Source organism: Pyrenophora tritici-repentis, chromosome 8 (assembly GCF_003171515.1).
Source record: "Pyrenophora tritici-repentis strain M4 chromosome 8, whole genome shotgun sequence".
In the NCBI taxonomy this organism is placed as follows: Eukaryota; Fungi; Ascomycota; class Dothideomycetes; order Pleosporales; family Pleosporaceae; genus Pyrenophora; species Pyrenophora tritici-repentis.
Window position 1 is genome coordinate 1,120,629 of NC_089397.1, and position 18,336 is coordinate 1,138,964.

Consider the following 18,336-nt stretch of genomic DNA (forward strand, 5'->3'; position numbering starts at 1 on the left):
ATGTCTCCATTCAAACGCCCCACCAAGTTCGGGTAGCACAAAGAGTAGCCTCAGTAGACTTTAACAACCATACATTTTAAGAGATTGATTACTCTACTGGGTGAATACAAAAGCCACTTGACTCCATGCACCATACAAATTGACTCCGGCGTCTTGCGTCTCACCCTCAGACGGCAACATGGCTGCTTCTCGGCCTGCACAGTAGTGAACTAATCCCCTTGGAACTGAGTATAAATGTTATTGCCGTTGAGGTTAGAGAAAGATGACATCCTCCCAGTGTTGAGCAGTGTCGAACTTTGGAAAGAGTCGAGCCAACTACGCCACGAGCTGACCCTTTCAGTGGATCCTGTCATGCGTAACTGGGAACAGCAGCGTCGAACTTTGGAAAAAGTCAAATGGGGATTTTGGTGAAAAAAAGGGTGACAACAGTTCATGAGGCGCAATTTGGTGGTTACAAGAAGAAAGTGCCATGGTAGCGTGTCGATGCCACCCTGGTGTTTGCTACAAAGATGGAATGAAGCATCGTAGGGAGCAGTGCGGTCGCATGGTTCGCTGCACACTTCGATGGATTGACAGTGACCAGATTACTTTTCGCCAGGTGGCCTGTGGACTCCACACTTTGGGAGAAGACCTGGATATGTTTGTCTGGCACGGAGGGTGCATTATGCATCGACCTTGGTAAGGGCGTGACAAAGACCGGACTTTGGGTCGTCATGATGTTCGCAGGATGCCGTTTGGTTGGCAGGAGTGGCCTGGCTCATCGCAGCCATGTTCCGATGGCCATTTTGGGCAAAGGAATTAAGATCGAGTTGTTTTGACTGGTCGAGTACTGTTTGGTGTGCTTCAGACCGGAACAACGTCGAGATTAAGAACAGTGATGTCGAGGGTGTCTTCAGGCTGGATGTGTAAGCAACTGCAAGTCACCAACGAGTAAACTCTCATGTCCTGAAAAATACCGAATTACGACAGCAATGGCGCATCAGTGAAGGCAATTATAATGCTCAGCTAGACAAGTTCCGGAGAATGAAAGGCGTTGAGCAGAAAGTCGCGTCGTATTGTAGTGCTGTCTGGGAGACGAGCCTAGAGAGAGCGCGATGTTGTCGAAGAAAGCGGGCAGTTGCCTGGTGTGCAAAAGCGCGAGTGGAAGGGTGGCAAAGTCGCGAGACATACAACAACACAAAAGGAACTCGCTTAAACGAAAGGGTCTCACGCTAGGATGTGAAAGGCAATAACGTAAACGACCGTGTTCTTCGGTTTCACTTATATGCGCAACCTCTCGCCCTTCCACCATAACCCTCTGCTATATATACCTAGGTGTGGACCTGTACATAGAATCTACAGCCACCTCTGCACCACTCCATCCCATCTACGACACCACCTACGACCTCCCCAACACCCACACTTCGCCATTACTCGAAACATCAGAGGTCATAAACAACCTCCCATTGGCATCCCACGCCAACCCGGCCGGCCTAAAGCAGCCTGAGCTAAAACTTGGCCCATTCCCAGCACACTTTGTAACGTCCGGATTGTAAAAGATATCTTTTGCCGCCGTCGTACTCGTCAGGGGCTCCACGGGCGTGTAGTTCCCATCTGCCCCAACCTTGAACTGCACAGCAACAAGCTTAAATCCTGTGACGGGCTGCCTGTTCCAGCTACCGTGGTAAGTAATGTACATTGTTGTGCTGTCGGCGTCGAACTTGCAGTCGATGGGTGCGGAGTGTGGGAAGAGGGTTAGTTTAGGTGGCGTGGCTTTTTGGACGCAAGTGTCGTCGTTCATGGAGGTGGTGGGCTGTTGGGTAAACCAGTCACCAACTTTGAACGTCTTGTCGGTGAAGTCGCTGGGCTGCCAGACGGTGAAGCAGGACGGGTAGCCGTACCAGTTGTTATTGGGTTTGGTTACGTCCCCCATGTAATGGATCTTCTCGCCGGGGTTGTTGAGGTGGATGTCTTTGCCGTTACGCTTGAAGTCGTCACCGCTGTTTTCTACACCCCAGAGCCTGAAGGGAAGTTTGTTAGGGGGTGCTGTGGTAGTAGGATAAGGTGAGAAGGGCTTACATGTTGTTTTTGTCGAAGCAGATGCCTACTTCGTTGCGTTGGCCGTAGCCGGCAGTGTAGCCACCGGAGACGTAGTTGTATCCTCCGCTAGGGATCTTGGAAAGATCAAAGACTTTGATGATTGCACGACCAGTCTTTGGGTCTGAAGTGGCTGTATCGATGTTTGCATTGGAGCCGTGAGAAACGATAAGCAGATTTGGGCTCTGCGGTGCGATGGCAAGTGTACGTGTCAAGTGGGAGCCACCGTTGTACATGCCTGTTATGATGGTCGTCCGCGTCCCAAGCGTACCGGCGGCGGCATCATATGGCCATGAGTAAGCCTGAGTCATGGAGCTCGCGTACAGTGTCTTTCCATCAGGGCTCATGGCAATACCGTGGTTCAGGTTGTTCTGAGACATCAACATCTTGGTGGATGTAATACAGCCATCCGAGCCCATCTTGTGGTACGAAATCCCCTTGCCAGACTGCACAACCAACATGTTGCCAGCACTGTCAAACTGAATGCTACGGGGGCTAGTCAGGCCCCCTACAATCTTAGTAGCCTTCCATCCAGACGCTAGATTACCCTGAAACGCAGGGCTGCCAGCGCCAGAGCAAGACGCTGGAATGGCAGCGGGTGCTGGCTTGGTGGTCGCAGATGGTGATGACACCACGCTTGTCACAACGGTGGTTGGGGAAGGACTGGCTACAGGTGCCGTTAGCAGGTTGGCCTTTACGAGAGACTCAAATTTATCGATGCGGGCAGCATCTAGGTTATGGATCCATTTGCCATAGGCTTCATGAACATTAAAGGCAGAGTCGTTCCGGGCTGGGTTCTCGACTGCAGAGGTACCGTACGCCCACGCGAACTGAGTTGTGCTGGTACCATTCAAGGCGTATCGCGTGTCTTCGTTGTTTTGCCACCCAGTGCAGCCTTTACACAGCGCATTGACTGTCCAGTGTGTGTTGTTGGTCTTCGTTCCTTTGAGATAGGTGTGCTCGGCCCCATCGTATCCAAGTGGCATAGATATACCACTGTAATGCATCAGCTACGTCTTCTTGGTTTAAAAATTTGTCACCTACAAGGCAAACCGAGCCGATATCGTTCCAGACTGTCCATTCGGCCAGGAAACGCTCAAAGGATTCCAGACCATATCACCACCCCATGAGAAACCGACCCATCTATTGGCGACCGGAGCTGTGATCCTGATGATGGCATCATAGGGATCTGTGACATTTTTGGGGAGAGCGACACCAAAAGTCATTCCTGTGCCCGGATCCGTATAGGAAGAGTAGGTAATCTTTGTTTCCGCATCGTATACTACAGTAGATTGTGCCTCACCTTGAGCAAGAACTTGGTCGCTGTCAGTACAGTTCAGGCTTTGAGATGTTCAGCTTACCATAGCCGGCAAATGCGCCAGCACTGCCAAGAATCTGGGCGTAACGCATACTGATCTGGTTCTTCGGATGTTCTATACGTAAGGGTAGGCTTCTCGGTGTCTCTCAGTTGGCCCTTTTCCAGGGTTTTATGTCATCCATCTCAACCCTGAAGTGGCTATCACAGCAAATACAAGGGTGATGACTCACGCGGGAATTTGCTTGGATACCATCAACTCGCAATTTGGATTGTCTTTAGTTTTTTACCTCTAATGAAAACGTTGGAGAAGTTTCGGGGTGATCATATCGATCATCCAATCTCAGTGACCATAATAGCAACTTGTAACAAGCCAAGACACCTAGGCTTTGTTGCTCTAGGGGTTTGGAGCATCCTGGATAGGTATTTGTCCGTGTGTAATGACCATACGCCAGTCCATTGGTGAAGCTTCTCATATAATGAGTACCATTGGATGATATGGAATCGATGTCATCTATATTGATGAGCTGGAACCATATCCTGACCCGGACTCATACTCGTGGTATCCAGTATCGCCCTTATCCTATTACTGAATGACGTTGGTACGTAGGATATTCGAGCCGAGAGACGGCAATTGACACGCGAGGCGGGGCCAGTATCCGTATGCGTGTGGTGGGGAGGCCCCCCTGTCCCTTCTTTGATACTGTATGGTTCGCGTGGGATTCTTCCATATAGGCCGTTGACGCTAACGAAAACGGTTTGTGGGGAACCTTCCGGGGCACCAGGAAGATGAATGTCAATCTTGATTCGTTGCATAGATACCAAAAAGTATAGAAAGACTACGCACAGTCCTATCACCCTTGACAGTAAAAAATGTGTGGGCGTGCGATCTCGATACTGGGGCGTCGCTGTAAAAACTAGCAAAAGGGCATACATCGACCGATATTCTCAGTTGCCCACCCACTTCAATAATAATCAGCTCCTGGCCTGCTGTTAAATGGCTATCCAATTGTCATTCGATCCGTAGTGAAGGTTGGTATCTGAGCTTGCTTGGGTTCAGTTTACTATCCTATTAAACCTATAGATAGCAATCAAACTAATACCTATCATTCTTTATTCCTTCTCGTTGGTATCGAATAGCATCTCTACAACATTTAAGCTGTATACACAAGAAGTTGACCTTGTGAGGCTGGTCCGGCGCTGAGATATAAGTGTGTTGTGGTGGAGTGGAACTTGAGGTCACGTAGAGCAGGCATTCGAGGGGGTTTTGCGCACATGTAGGATGGAGACATAGTCTCAATAACCTTTTGGTGTCTTATGGTCGTATGTATCAAGCCTCTGAAAGGCATTCAATGATAATCTCATAGTACCATTACACCATCTGACCCAACTCGGATAACACCTCTTTCTCATACACGCTTAGTCATGTACGCATTTCCAAAAGTCCACAGTCCAAAAGTAGCCAGGATGCTCAATCCGATAGGTAGCGGCTTTCCAGACTTGATTGCTCTCGGGATCGAACTGCCGGCGAGAATGATGGAGGCAAGGAGAGCCAATTCGATTCCGTAAGCCGCGCGGCTGTTTACGCGATAGCCTCCGAGCATGTACTAGTTGCGATTGTTAGATGCATGGGAAGTTGTTGGCCGGCCAAAGAAGGGTAGCCGTACTAAGAGACCAACGGTACATCCAGCGGCGATTGAGGGCACGGATCCAGTCCTCACATAGCCGGTAATACCGCCTCCAGCCGTGAGGGCACCGAGAATAAGAGCAATGTTTCCGAGAGAGCCCTATGACTTTCAATTAGCATCCTCGACCCTGTGGTTGGTCCTGACTCGCGCACGATAGCTATCTCGAGCATGTAGATGATATGATGCCACCGGGGCCTCGCACTCACTCACCATTGTGTGTGATTTGGGGAAGCGAAGATGAAAGTTTTGAATATCTTCCGCAACAACAGAGCGTCGAGGTTTATGAAGTATAAAACAACACAAATGACCCGAGAAAGATGGCCTGAGCAGACGGACCACATTCATGACAACATCAGCGGGGAATCCACCCCGGACCTCCGAACATGCCGACGACGGCGGACAGGGACGCGCGCCCGCCCTCGCTGAGCTCGGACCCCCATCGCGAACTATCTGGCCTCAATCGCAAGCTTACCATCACCAAAACAGCTCCACCTAATCGTCTCCCGCCCACCGTCTTTTCCCCAAAAAGAAACAAGGCAAACAATTCTACGATGGCGCCCAAATCTCGCACATCCGCATCGACCGAAAGCATCTCCTCCCCGGCACCTTCCTCGCGGAGCAGCAAAGCCAACTCGAAGAATACCGACGCGGCGTCCATTGCACAGGGAATATGGGATAAATACGTTTCCAAAACCCCCCAGAGGACCAAGCTGTTGGATGTCTTTATGGCATTCCTGGTTGCGGTCGGTGTGCTGCAATTTGCTTATGTGGTGCTTGTTGGTAACTTTGTACGTCCTTACCCCAGAGTCCCAAGCCTCCACAATCCACTTTGACATGTACGAATACTGATATGTTTTTTTGTGTACAATAGCCATTCAACGCTTTCCTCAGCGGCTTCAGCGCTACCGTCGGCCAATTCGTCCTCACTGCCTCGCTGCGCATCCAAACAAACTCGGAGAACAAGGCGCACTTTGAGAACATCTCGCATGAGCGTGCGTTTGCGGATTTCATCTTTGGGAGCTTGTTGTTGCACTTCTTCTGTGTCAACTTTATCAACTGAGGGGGAAGAGGGAGGTTACACCCGTTGGAAAGAGAGCCAAGGTGGAAGGAGGAGGGTTATGGTGTTTATGGGCGTCATGGTTTTAGGGGCATGGATTGTAAAAGCGAGGACTGAGAACGTGTGTAAGAGTACCTGAGATGTTCGTTTGGGCATTCTGTTAGGCTCGGTTCTGCTGAGTGCTGGAAGTCCTGTGGTATGAGCAATCTCCAGCCGGTTTACACAGCTAAAACACCGTTGTCTTGCATATTGCATGTGTGCGGCTTGCTGGCTTGTTGAGTCAGATGTTACGCACCACCATTAAAGTCACCACAAAAGCTGTCTCTGCGCTGTACGAGCCTATGTATCTTGAATAAAGTATGTAGAACAGAACACAAAAGTATCGACCTATCCAGCCATTGATATCTTACCGCCCCCACCCGGGTGCCATGGAATACTTGACATACTAGCGGCAAAAGGCCACTGTAGTCGCCAGACACGTCTGTTGGGTGCTTACCCACGCTGTCCAGTATTTTATGACACCCAGGTGCCCCCATTACCGAGGTTCAGCCCCACATCTCCCCACATCCATGCCATTGACTCCGGGGAATGCGGGATGTCTAGTATACCCGGTTATAAAGCAACTGCCATGGATGTTGTCGCTTATCCCAAGTCAATTCGAGATCTATCTACGATCCAGGAACGATGTCGGCAGTCGGAGAGGTCTTGAAGCATCCTACACTAAACCGGTACATACGCGGCAAGACATCACCATCCACAGTCCAGTTCCGAAACCTCAAATATGCATCGATTCCGGCGCGGTACAAGGATTCGGTTCCTAATGATACGTTGAAACCTGGATTGGACGATATTGTGGATGCAACTCAATTAGGGCCCTCGTGTCCGCATTTGCGGGGGGCGCAGGCTTGGGATCTGACGTTGACTGGAGACGCTGTTTTGTCTTGCGAACATGGACAAGGGGAAACGGAAAAGATGGAAGAGTTTGAATGTCTGAATTTAAACGTTACGGTACCCAGGTCTACTATGAATACAGGAAAGAGAGACACGCGTGGACTACCAGTGTTCGTGTGGGTGCATGGCGGTGGACTAGCCATGGGATCAAACAGCTGGCCGCAATACGATCTAAAGAGATTCGTTGAAAGAAGTATAAAGATCGGTAAGCCTGTTATTGGCGTCTCAATCAACTACCGACTCAACGTCTTTGGGTTTCTAGCAAGCGAAGATATTGGTGCAGAGGGGAATATGGGCTACAAAGATCAGGTCCTGGCGTTTCGGTGGATCAGGAAGCACATTGCTGGGTTCGGTGGTGATCCAAACAACATCACTGCTGCAGGCGAGTCTGCAGGAGCTATCTCCTTGTCAACGCTTCTTTGTGCCAACGTCGGGGCCGAAGGACTCTTCGATAGAGTGGTTCTCATGAGTGGCGATGCAACACTACGTAAATGGAGGAACAAATGGTGGCATCAAAAGATGTACGAGGATCAATCTCAATACCTAAAATTGGACGTAAAGGACACAGAAGGAAGGCGCAAAGCTCTATTGCACAGCGATGCAGTAGAGCTAGCCCAGAAACTTCCTTTATCCCAGCATTTTTGCGCAACTATCGACGGCCATTTCCTAACACAAGCCGTCACCATTGAGGCACTGACAAACGGCTCAAGTCCCATCCACAAGCCATCCTGGTGCAAAGAATTCGTAATAGGAGACACAGCGCACGACGGCCTCGTTCTAAAGAGCCGAATCCTAGACCACACCGACCGCATCACGCGCCTCAAAAATGCGTGCAACGCCCATCTCACACACTCTGAAACCCAGGATCTCCTATCCGCGTACGGCCTAACCCATCCCTTACAGAAAGAAGAAGAAGGAACCCGCTTACTCGAGCTCGTATCTGAACTCCGCTTCTACCTCCCAGCACTGACAGCTTACCAAGGCTGGAAAGCCTGCTCACCACCTAAACGCGCCTCAAGATACCACTTCCACGTCCCCAATCCCATAGAAGGACCGTTCAAGGGTCTGGCGTCTCATGAACTCGATCTCGCGTTTCTCCTACAGAATTTCGATGAGCACTTTGATGAGCGTGATAGGTTTGTTGCGCGGAGTATGCAGGATCGTTTTCTGGGGTTTGTTAATGAGGAGGGATGGGCTGGGGCGGGGAAGGTGGTAGTGTTTAAACGGGAGGGTGTTGTGGAAGTTGAGGAGGGGGTGTATGATGGTGTCTATAGGAAGGACAGGGGTGCGGTGTTAGAGAAGATTGGGGTAAGCAAACTTTGGGGGGTTACTGAGGCGTGGCAGGGGGTTCGTCAAGAAGAAAAGGAGTTTGTGGGTTTGGGCGGGGAGGCTAAGTTGTGATGGCTTAGTGTTTGGGGTGATTGGGGACTTGATGGCAATTATGGGTGGTTGCGGGGTTTATGTGGTAGAACAGGGTAGAAATGTAGATATTGAAAAGAGCTCATCCTGCGTTTCCTTGACGATAGTAATCAAGGGCATCAATTTCACTTGCATCTTCCAAGATGGCAGGAAAACCCATTTCTCATATAGATTTTTTGGAAAGATCAACACGGGTATTATTCGGGTATATGGTAACAATTTGGACAGTCATACTCACACCAACCGTGGCGTAAAGACCAGGTCACACCTGTCATGGCGCGAGCGATATCCATTAGCTTCAAAAGGCGCCATCTTCTCTGGCGTTGTCTCGGGCGCCAAGGTGATCCTAAACGCGCGAAAAGTAGCAGCAAGAATCATACGCATTTGATACGTCGCCATGTTTCCTCCTGGGCAGCGACGAGCGCCGACGCCGAATGGGACAAGATGACGCCGTTTCTCAGCGCTGTTCTCCTCATCGAGCCAGCGCAGTGGGTTGTAGCTGTCGAAGTCTGGAAAGAGATCGGGGCATTGACGACTCATCGAAAGGGATTGCGTGATGATGACGGTGCCTGCGGCCAAGTAGTAGCCAAGGACGTCCATGCCGCCAGCTGGTACCATACGACTTCCGGTGAGTGCTACTGGCGGGCGAAATCTTAGTCCTTCTTTGATGCATGCGTCTAGTAGTTTGAGAGAGTTGAGTTCTTCGTATCCTTCGTGGGCGCACAGCTCTTTGTAGACCTCTCGCTGCAGCTCTTGGTTCTTGGCTAGTTCGTAGTAGATGAAAGCGAGTGCGGAAGAGGTGGTTTCAGTGGCAGCGAGGACTTGGCCAGCCATCTCCGCGCCGAGTTCGGGGTTTGTCCATGACTGTGTAGGATATTTGGCGCTTGTATCAGTGAACAATTGGTAGACGCTTGGATCCTCTTCGCTCATGTCTTTTCCTTCGGCGGCCTGTTGACATAATGCACTACCTAGGTCAAATGGGGCATCGCTTGAGCGCACGCGGAATCGAGCATGTTCGAATGGACTGTATTGCAACCAGGTAAACAGCCAGTCGGGAAGACAGAGCCTCCAAACGACGAGGAAATTGTATTCTCCCACAATTCGAGGAAAAGAGTCACACTGTAGATCCACGCTAGAACCTCCTATGATGACCTGAGAATTCTTCAAGGTGCAGATGCGGAGGTGTCTACAATGTCTTCTGACTTGCTTCCGTCGGACCGTGCAAGATCGCGCACCATAGCTTCGGTGTTAGTGACAAAAATGTCATGTCGATGTTTAGGGCTCTTTGTTGTTGTTGCGATCATGACTGGATGGCGGCGTTGACGTGCAATAGGATGTTGCGGATAAGTGACTGTCCAGTCGTGACCGCCAACGCGCAAAGCACGAATAGACGTGGGTGAAGTGTCTAGATCCTTCCTCCCAAAGATCTTTTCAACGGCCTCGGAGTCGTTCAAAATGATGAGATTGGGGCCAATCCTGACGATGGATCCGTACTTTGTCATCAGCTTGTCGGCCTCGAATGAGAGGCGGCCATGCCACCTTTGCCAACGGATCCAAAGGGATGTCGCTGAGCTGATCCAAGGCCCAGGAATGTGGCGCAAGGTATGGATGTGGGCACGATAGACCATCTTGATGATCTGGATGGCAACAGGAATCACCAAGAGCAGCCAAGGCCGCTCCTGCAAAAGTCCATAGGCGCTAGGTCCCGGTTCCATGGAGATTGTATCGTTCATAGCGCCAGTGGACACCCACTGGTTATTGGCCAAAGAAGTGGAGTCTAGATGTTCGGCCATCGAAGACAAGGTGAATAGAATATCTGGAAGGACGCTCCAAGAAGGTGGGAATGTATGAACATGCATCTGCCGGTTTCTTTCACTTTTATACCTATTTCCAGTGCCTTCCCCCGCCCAAAAGACCACACTACCAACCTCAACAGCTGCGCAATCATCACTCGGCTTGATTTAGAGTCTGGGATGTACGGGTCCGTTCATTTGACGAGTGTGTGCAATGCCAGTTCACATAGCTTGAGGTATGCAGTCTTGTGAATCTGGCCATAGGAGTAGAGCCTCAGTCCAGTCTTCAGTAAGGATAGACCCCGAAATGGAAAATTTAAAGATCTAGTACTCACTGTAAGCAGCAACCTAGCTCTATCAGGCTGGTGAATTACCTGTTAAGGCTGAACAATGATCATTCCAAAGTCTATTCTATCCTTGCCGAACACTATCTCAAGTCGCCACGTGCAGTCGCCACGTGCAGTCGCCCCGTCTGATGCTGATCTTCGCTGTCCTGCCCTTGTCTCGTCGGTAATCGCAATTAGCCCCTTCGTACTTTTGTTTGCCTCCGCTACTATGCCAAGGAGAAAGCGAGGCTAAGCTAGATATGTATGCGTCGGGGACTTGTTCTATTTTCGAATACGGGAGTTAGATGGGAAAGTGAAAATCCGCTAGATTACGCGAGGTGGTGGTTGGGGGAGGATCTACATAGGATTTCTGATGCAGTTTGAGGGGGTGAAGAAGTGCACGGTTTCGTTTAGTCTGTCCTGATGCTATTCTCCCATTGAGGTAGTGAATACGATAAGGGGTTGTGGTGTGTGCAGATAATAATAACATAAAAAGTCTAAGAACTCGTATGCTTGGGCGGAAATGGTTTGGCTGAGATGTGCTATACTTTGAGAAGGAACGTGGTCTCTAATGCTTGCCTAGGTGAGCTCCAGTAATATAGCTAAGACCATAGGTTGAGTGTAATATGAGGTTAAGGGGTGACTAGGTCTTGTTCTTATTGTAATCGTATGACATCAAGTTATCGCAAACGCTGAACCTGTGTTGTGTTTCTTTCGCCCAGAAATCGTTAGGCTGCCTACTAGCGCTTGGCCACTTCATACACAAGGGACCATTTCTACGTATGGAGCACTCCAAAGCAACTAACACCACCGCATCCTGAACTGAGGGATCGAGATTGCGCCACGCGACTGTGCCTCGAACAGTCTTCGGACACGATGACCGACCCGCACCCAAACACTGATCATGTGCACTCCACCCTAGATCAGGGCAAAGATAACGTGGACGGCAACCAGAAGGAGGGTCTCTCAACCGCTGAAGCAAACATAATGTGAGTTTGCGCAAAGCGAAGTGTATCGTGGGCAACAGAGCTAACAGTAGTAGCACACAACGCAACCAAGCGCAATCCCCTCTCCTCCGTCTACCAAGGGAAGTTCGCGACATCATCGCCACCTACGCTCTCAGTAATTACAATATTGGTATATCACCCGATTACCGCATAGATTATAGGATCTCATCTCGCCCCTACTGGACCATCAAGTGCCATGACGCAAACCGCAAGCAACACGACTGGCAATGTATCGCAGCCCTAACTCTCACATGCCAGCAGCTAAACGCTGAATATGCACTGATGCCCTACTCCCTCAACATGTTCCAAGTCGACTTCCAATACGACAATCCATTTTCTGAGCGACAATGTGCTGCGATTCGGTATATTGGGCTACATCACGCGAAGTGGATGAGGGAGGACCTAGATTTTCTCACGCCTTTTAATAGTTTGAAGGAGTGCACAGTTTCGTTCATCCCGACCCGACACTGTCGTCCCGCTGAGGTAGTGAAAGCGGTCAAAGAGGCTGTGGGTGAGGGTGTTGTGGTGAACGTGGATAATGTTTTCATCAACAGTCCAAGAAGGATATAGACCAGTATGCTTGAGCTGCAGTGGTGGATGTGGTATACTTTGAGAAGAAGTTTAAGAAGGAATGTGGTCTCTAATGCTTGAGCAGCAGTGGTTTAGCTGCGACCATACGTCGAGTGTAATACGAATTCAAGAAGTTTACGTCAAGGTTGAAGAAATCTTATTGCCATTAATGAGGTGCTCTGAGTAGCTCAATGAATTGCTCGTCACGGCATGACTCGAGGTGGCCTCTCACTCGTGTTTCCTGATCTCGTCTACGGCCTTGCCTTGACTGCCGAGCGTTGCAATACACGAATCTCCCGCAAGAAGACCCCCGAAGAAAGTGCAGCCTCTCTCTCACGATTCAAGAGTATGACCAACATGGATATGATTGTGCAACATCCATATCGGTCCATAATCTTCATATCATTGCTAAACGACATACATACCAAAAGAATTCCTTTTCCATGCATCGATTATCCATCCATAAACAGCCTAAGCCGATTGCAAAAAACTTTGCAAAAAAACTCCATACCTCATCATACCCATTAGTCATCATCTTCATCATCCTCGTCCTCACCAAACTCCACGCCATACTCTGCGCAGACATCCCATCGATCTCCCTTGGCGCTCTTGCTAACATACTTTGTGAACCGCAACACACCCCTGTCCCTGAGCACAATGGCCATGTTATTCCACGCAGCGGGTTGGCTAAACAAGATACCATCGTCCTCGTCGTCACCGGCAGACTTGTAGATAGCGGGGTCGGCTTTGGCTTTGCGACGTTGACCAGCGCCGGTGGAGGTAGATGGCTCGGAGGAGGTGGGAACGGCAGGGTGCTCGTCGTCTTCACCTGCCATGTACATCTCGTAGCCGCCGATTTCTTCCTCGGCTTTGGGCTCGGGCTCTGGAGCTTTGCCATTCTTCTTGCTGCTCTTCTTGGACTTGCTGTTGGAACTGCCGTTTTTCTCCGGCTGGGAGGCTGCTGCTTCATCGGGCTCTTCGTCTTCGTCGCCCCAGCCGCGCGAGGGGGTAATTCCGAGACATACTTCGAGTTGTGGGTCTTCCTCTTCGTACGCTGTTGCTAGTGTATAGTCTAGTCCTCTGCGGAAGCGACGCGCAAAGATATTACTCTTTGTGAGTGTAATTCCGGTCACAAGCGAGATCCACTTCATGAAAGCCGGGTGGGGGAAGAGAATATCAACAAGATCGTCATATGGGGTCATGCCGTCATTTTCAGGGTATGGTGTCGTTGGTATAGGCTGAACGGCTTTTCGATAGAGATAACGGTGCTTGTGTGGTGGCCGTGCAACACCTACCTTCGACTCCTTGTGGTGCGGGTTGGGTGGTAGGCTAGGTACTGCTTCATGGTCCTTTAACTCAAGGTACTCACGCAACCGCGCAGAGAATTTGTTTGATAGGAACTGAGCAAGTCGTAATGAGGACTCATCAGAGAACATCTTCGAAAGCTCCTCCACAGTATCCGGAACCAGGTAGTTCGGGTTCATGAACTTGATCAAAAAGTCAATGTCGTTCTCCGTGAGCTCATCGTCTTCCTGCTTTGCCTGCTCTTCCCAGTCTGGGTTATCAACCCATTGCGGCTGTGGTTCGTCAAAGACATCAGCCTTGCCTCCTTGTAGCTGAGCAAGTGAACTCTTCTCTGCTAGCTTTTCTTCCAGACCCTCCTCGTAGCCCTCTTCGCCTTCTTGGGGGATATGGAACCAGCCGCTGATGGCCATACGAATACGTCCGCCATCTTCCTCTGCCTTCTCTTCTAGACCTCTCCGGTACACCTCCTCAACGTCATGAAAGCTTTCTCCGGGCTGAACTGTGAAGAATGATAGCTGATTCCACGCCGGAGGTATCGAAAGCGAAAAATCGGGTTGTGGGACCTTGACCTTGTCGCCGTCTGGTGTCTCGAGATGCTCGGTCGGATACAGTCGCAACGCGCCTCCCCACTCGGGCTTCCATGTAATGTCAGGATCCAACAGGTACAGAATCCAGCTCACGCGCCGGCTTCCAATCACGTCGTCGTGACACAGCAGGTGGCAACCTGGTGTATATACATTCTGCCCCGCAATTAGCACAGCAAATTGCGATATTAATCGCGCAACCTACCACGGCCATGTCTGTTTTGACGCCACTCAAAGGGCCAGACTTTGTTATCGAAGATAGGTACTTGCGAAATGCGGAGGAGTAGAGCGAGTCGCGGAGGGTAAGAAGCGAAGGCAAGCGCTTGAGCGCAGAGTCGTGGAGGCCATCGAGATTGGCAAGGTCGCCAGACTGATGTATTTTGTAGATGTCGGTCTCTTTGGGTGTGAAGTGAATATGCTCGCGGATCTCATTGCGGACATTACGAAGGAGGGTATCGTTGACGAGGTTTTGTATCACCGCATGCTTGTAGCTAGATGGTCAATCAGAGTAGTTTGGAAAGTGTGGTGGGTTGGCGCGTACGGCTGTGAATCAACATAATAGTTGGTGTATCCTTCAAGTACCTGGCTGTTGAACAAGCCGTCGCGGAAATTCTTTTGCGCCTCGTCGTCGGAGATGGCCCTTTTCTTTTTCGCCTTGCCATTGGCAGGTGTTTCATTCTTGCGCTTGGCCATGATGATTTACAGCAACACGTTCCAGAGTTGCAGTAGGAAAGATTGAGTTGTTGTGCGGAAGCAATCAAAGTGAACTTGATGAAGATAAATTTGGTCGGCATAAGCTTTAAACGTCGCCGATGCTATCGCGCCCTCACACCACCAAGCCTAGAGCGCGCTCCACTTGCCCTGCTGCACTGAAAAGGCAAAAATTATTTCCCTCAAATGCACCCATGATGTAAGATCTGCCTGAGCAGCAGGGCCACGAGATCGAAGAATGCTACGAATTGGTTCGTGGCCTGCATGACGGTCCTTTGCTGAATGCGGAGAGTCATGCACTCCGGTTGGCTGGAAACACTCTCCCGACGACGTGAGGCGGCGATAGCTCGACTTTAGGTTTATCATGATCACTATATCAGTGTATGCTCCGAACTCTACTTATTCATATGCACACGCGGACAACTTCACCGATCGGATTAACGCGGATAACAGCTATCTACTGGGTATCTTGAAATGATCGACATCATGTTTCCGGACTTCACTCGTCCGGGCTTACTGCAAGCAGCTTTGCCATCTTCTCCTCGAGCATCTTGACATCATCGCCAACCGTTTTAATATTGTTAACCATGGTAGTCTCGGCCTTCTTCATGTCTTTCTCGACGATCTCTAGCTGTCGCTCCCAATTCTTGATCTCGTTTTCTTGCGCCGTCTGCCGACGTTCCAACTCGCTGAGCACCTCATCAGCCTGCCATGCACTTGTATGCACAAGTCGCAATGTACGAAGGCGCTCGAGTACCAGAGGCAGTATAGGCGATAGTTTGTCGATGGACGGTAGCGTGCCGTAGAGAGCATTGATCTTCGCTTCCTGATCTGGATAGGTGGGGACTTTGTTGTCACCAGAAACCGAACCAGTCTGTGCAGCTTCTTGCCGAACCTCCTTCAAGTGCTCCGCTTCGGCTGTAAGCTTTTTGACGTTCTGTGTCACTGCGTCTAGGTTGTTCGTTGAGGCATCTCCAATCAGACCAAGGGTCTGCTCTAGCCTGGTAAGGGTATTGGATACGGGGAAAGGCGTGTGATCGCTTAACTCTGGCATCGTGTTCCCGTTCAAGCCCAGGCTATTCTCCATTTGCGTGATGCGCTTGTCGAAATCAGCCGCCTGATTCAGCACAAACTCTAGTTGACTCTTCTGTATTTGCGTTCCGGGCAACGGTGGCTGGTTCGCAATCGCTTTGCTGATTTTCGGGCTCGGTTCGAAGGGCTTGTAACTATCGAACTTCTGAACTGTCCGATCAAGTATTGCTTGTGCACCCCGTGCGCCGCCTTTGTGTGTCGCATACATTGTGTCGACCTTACTCGCTATGATCTCCATCATCTCCTTGGGGTCTTGCTCTTCAATCTTGGACTTGTCCCCACTCTCCACCCTTCGCTCATATTCATCCTCTAGCCCTGCTAGTTCCCTCTTGATCCTCAGAAGCTTTTTCGCAAAGCTCTCTTCCTCTTCATCGCTGTCGTCGCCTATTATGTCGCCTCGCCGTCGCTGGCGCCGTGTGGATGTGCGGTAGGATTGACGTTGTGCGGTGATGTTGTCAGAGAAGTCAACCCCGCGCGCATCTATTCGAGCAGGCTGAAAGCGGTTGCGAGCCTGATCTGGCTGAAGCCGTTGATGACGGACTGCAGAGTCCTCGGCCGAATCGTCGCTTTCACCCTCGGATTCGGATACAGCGGTGGAAGCCTGTATTGTGGACACATCCTCTGCGAGTTCCGGGGTTTCGTAGATGTCGGGCGCTGTGTCAATGCCCGGGAGATTGTCGTATTTTGGCCGTGTTGCTTCAGACATTGTGCTTGAGCTTGGAGAAGCGTGGTGGGGTCGATTTGGCGGACGTCGGGGGTCCACGAACTTGGAGGGACGCGCTCAGAATGGAAGTCGCGATTTGCGCTAGTCTCCACGTGGTATAGTCAGGGAATGCATACAGAAGGTACAGAGCCGTCGTTGTTGACATGTTGTGCATCTTTCTCTTGGACATCAATCATCACTATCTACATTGTCCACTTCATCTTAATGCTTGTACTGTGACAAATGAACCTGTGCGCCTGATTCGGAAAGTACTATGTAGCCGTGCGAGATTTTGCATCGCCCATTCCATGTTATATCTGCATGGTTCCTGGTTTAATCGATAACATTTATGCCTGGACTCTGAATGTACGACCGCTAGCAGTCTTGCGTTCTTTCTCCTCAACTTCGGGTCGAGCTCTGCGAAGGACTATGCATGTTAGTATGATCCACTGACGAGCTGGTGAACAGAACATACCTTGGAGGAAGTCGGCGGTCCGCTTGCGCATTCGTGTGTGAATGAAGGCCTTTGAAGCCTTGATATGGTAGTGGAAGTAGTCGCGGAAAGTCTGGATGTGTGAGATGACCTCATCTCGTCGTTGCTTTGCAAGATGGCGAGGGAAAAGAACTAGGCAAGTTAGCAATGTTCTGGAGAGAGATTCCAGAAAACACACCAAAGGTAATGTAACCGATGTCAGCAGAACCGGATGTATCAACTCCTGGAATACCCTGCAGTTCCAGAGGTGGGTCGTTCCTGAACAGCACCTGTGGTGCATTTTGAATAGCTCTCCGTCTAGCGTCGACAAACTCCTGGAGGAAGACCTTGCCGAATATCCTGTCTGTCTCTTCCCTAAAGACTGTCGAGAAGATGACGGTGACACGGTCGTGGCTGGCCTTGACGTATATGGCTTCCTCTTCTCGGTAGTGAATTGCACGGACATTGCCGCCTTCTGCCACACCCTGTGGCGCCGACTCGGATGTGTACTTGGAAGCTTCTTCTTGCAGCTCGTGGAACTCGTCGAAAGCCTGCTCGAAGGGTGCAGCCATGGCATTTCGCTTCAGGAGGGATATGCGTCGGACCAGGTCATCTTTGGCGTCTACATGTCGTCAGTAATCTCTCAGTTCCCACATAGTGTTCTTCGTACCCTGATCTTCCGGCAGGTTCTCCAAGTCTACCTGGACGGAGAAATCGTACGAAGCCTCGGGTTCCACAATGTACGGGCCGTATTCGCGTTCCAGCACTGCCTGCGCGCCATACTGGACTAATTCCTTGAAGCACTTGACGTGGATAGAGACGAGAATCTTGGTCTTGCTCTCTGGAGTCGAAATGTGGAAGGTGACGCCGTCAAAGTCGGACACAACCTGGTCAATGTTGGCTGTGGCTCCTCTGCATGCTGTTAGCTACCCGACGGTAGAGCAGGCGGCGGGGTATTCCGTACCCATTGACGCGGTCTCTTAGGAGAGACTCGATGAGAACGTTTTGGTAGTCAAGCAGAAGCATGGTGGTGGTTCGGCTCCTAGCAGCGTGTTTGGTGTCTTCTGGCGGGGAGCTGTCGAGCACGGTGATGCGGAGGACGGAGGTGTGCTGTGATGCTGGAAGGTGGGCCTAGCGCAATTCGTGGGGGCGGCCCATGTCTAAAAAGTTTCCCAGCAAGACGCCGATTCACTACACCTCGATCATTGCCAGTCGCGCATAGTCGCATATAGTCTACTTGCACCGTAATGTGTCAAAGATAGTGTAT

General features: G+C 50.5%; 10 protein-coding genes across 10 annotated transcripts; 3 read left to right on the forward strand and 7 right to left on the reverse strand.

Annotated features, from left to right (window-relative positions):
• Positions 1-1,378: 1,378 nt before the first annotated feature.
• Positions 1,379-3,486, reverse strand: PtrM4_138770 (Pneumo-att-G domain containing protein; the record flags this gene model as incomplete). Its single annotated transcript, XM_001938080.1, has 4 exons — positions 1,379-2,000; positions 2,059-3,072; positions 3,121-3,391; positions 3,438-3,486. The coding sequence occupies 4 exons, from the start codon at positions 3,484-3,486 to the stop codon at positions 1,379-1,381; spliced, it is 1,956 nt and encodes a 651-aa protein (XP_001938115.1).
• Positions 3,487-4,800: 1,314 nt separating this feature from the next.
• Positions 4,801-5,424, reverse strand: PtrM4_138780 (Small integral membrane protein; the record flags this gene model as incomplete). The annotated part of the gene is made up of 3 exons (XM_066109399.1): positions 4,801-4,998; positions 5,059-5,178; positions 5,416-5,424. The coding sequence occupies 3 exons, from the start codon at positions 5,422-5,424 to the stop codon at positions 4,801-4,803; spliced, it is 327 nt and encodes a 108-aa protein (XP_065960321.1).
• Positions 5,425-5,630: 206 nt separating this feature from the next.
• PtrM4_138790 (uncharacterized protein) lies at positions 5,631-6,139 on the forward strand (the record flags this gene model as incomplete). The annotated part of the gene is made up of 2 exons (XM_001938078.2): positions 5,631-5,867; positions 5,951-6,139. 2 exons carry the CDS (start codon positions 5,631-5,633, stop codon positions 6,137-6,139), a joined length of 426 nt encoding a protein of 141 aa, XP_001938113.2.
• A 681-nt stretch (positions 6,140-6,820) lies between these two features.
• Positions 6,821-8,488, forward strand: PtrM4_138800 (PnbA, Carboxylesterase type B; the record flags this gene model as incomplete). The annotated part of the gene is made up of 1 exon (XM_001938077.2): positions 6,821-8,488. The coding sequence occupies one exon, from the start codon at positions 6,821-6,823 to the stop codon at positions 8,486-8,488; it is 1,668 nt and encodes a 555-aa protein (XP_001938112.1).
• A 252-nt stretch (positions 8,489-8,740) lies between these two features.
• Positions 8,741-9,436, reverse strand: PtrM4_138810 (CypX, Cytochrome P450; the record flags this gene model as incomplete). Its single annotated transcript, XM_066109400.1, has 1 exon — positions 8,741-9,436. One exon carries the CDS (start codon positions 9,434-9,436, stop codon positions 8,741-8,743), a length of 696 nt encoding a protein of 231 aa, XP_065960322.1.
• A 233-nt stretch (positions 9,437-9,669) lies between these two features.
• PtrM4_138820 (uncharacterized protein) lies at positions 9,670-10,299 on the reverse strand (the record flags this gene model as incomplete). The annotated part of the gene is made up of 1 exon (XM_001938076.2): positions 9,670-10,299. The coding sequence occupies one exon, from the start codon at positions 10,297-10,299 to the stop codon at positions 9,670-9,672; it is 630 nt and encodes a 209-aa protein (XP_001938111.2).
• Positions 10,300-11,501: 1,202 nt separating this feature from the next.
• On the forward strand, positions 11,502-12,202 carry PtrM4_138830 (uncharacterized protein; the record flags this gene model as incomplete). The annotated part of the gene is made up of 2 exons (XM_001938075.1): positions 11,502-11,614; positions 11,668-12,202. 2 exons carry the CDS (start codon positions 11,502-11,504, stop codon positions 12,200-12,202), a joined length of 648 nt encoding a protein of 215 aa, XP_001938110.1.
• Positions 12,203-14,565: 2,363 nt separating this feature from the next.
• Positions 14,566-14,784, reverse strand: PtrM4_138840 (uncharacterized protein; the record flags this gene model as incomplete). The annotated part of the gene is made up of 1 exon (XM_066109401.1): positions 14,566-14,784. One exon carries the CDS (start codon positions 14,782-14,784, stop codon positions 14,566-14,568), a length of 219 nt encoding a protein of 72 aa, XP_065960323.1.
• A 517-nt stretch (positions 14,785-15,301) lies between these two features.
• On the reverse strand, positions 15,302-16,600 carry PtrM4_138850 (Dynamitin domain containing protein; the record flags this gene model as incomplete). Its single annotated transcript, XM_001938073.2, has 1 exon — positions 15,302-16,600. One exon carries the CDS (start codon positions 16,598-16,600, stop codon positions 15,302-15,304), a length of 1,299 nt encoding a protein of 432 aa, XP_001938108.1.
• Positions 16,601-16,944: 344 nt separating this feature from the next.
• Positions 16,945-18,095, reverse strand: PtrM4_138860 (ARP2-3 actin-organizing complex subunit Arc34; the record flags this gene model as incomplete). Its single annotated transcript, XM_001938072.2, has 5 exons — positions 16,945-17,024; positions 17,073-17,222; positions 17,269-17,691; positions 17,740-17,981; positions 18,034-18,095. The coding sequence occupies 5 exons, from the start codon at positions 18,093-18,095 to the stop codon at positions 16,945-16,947; spliced, it is 957 nt and encodes a 318-aa protein (XP_001938107.1).
• Between the last annotated feature and the right edge of the window lie 241 nt (positions 18,096-18,336).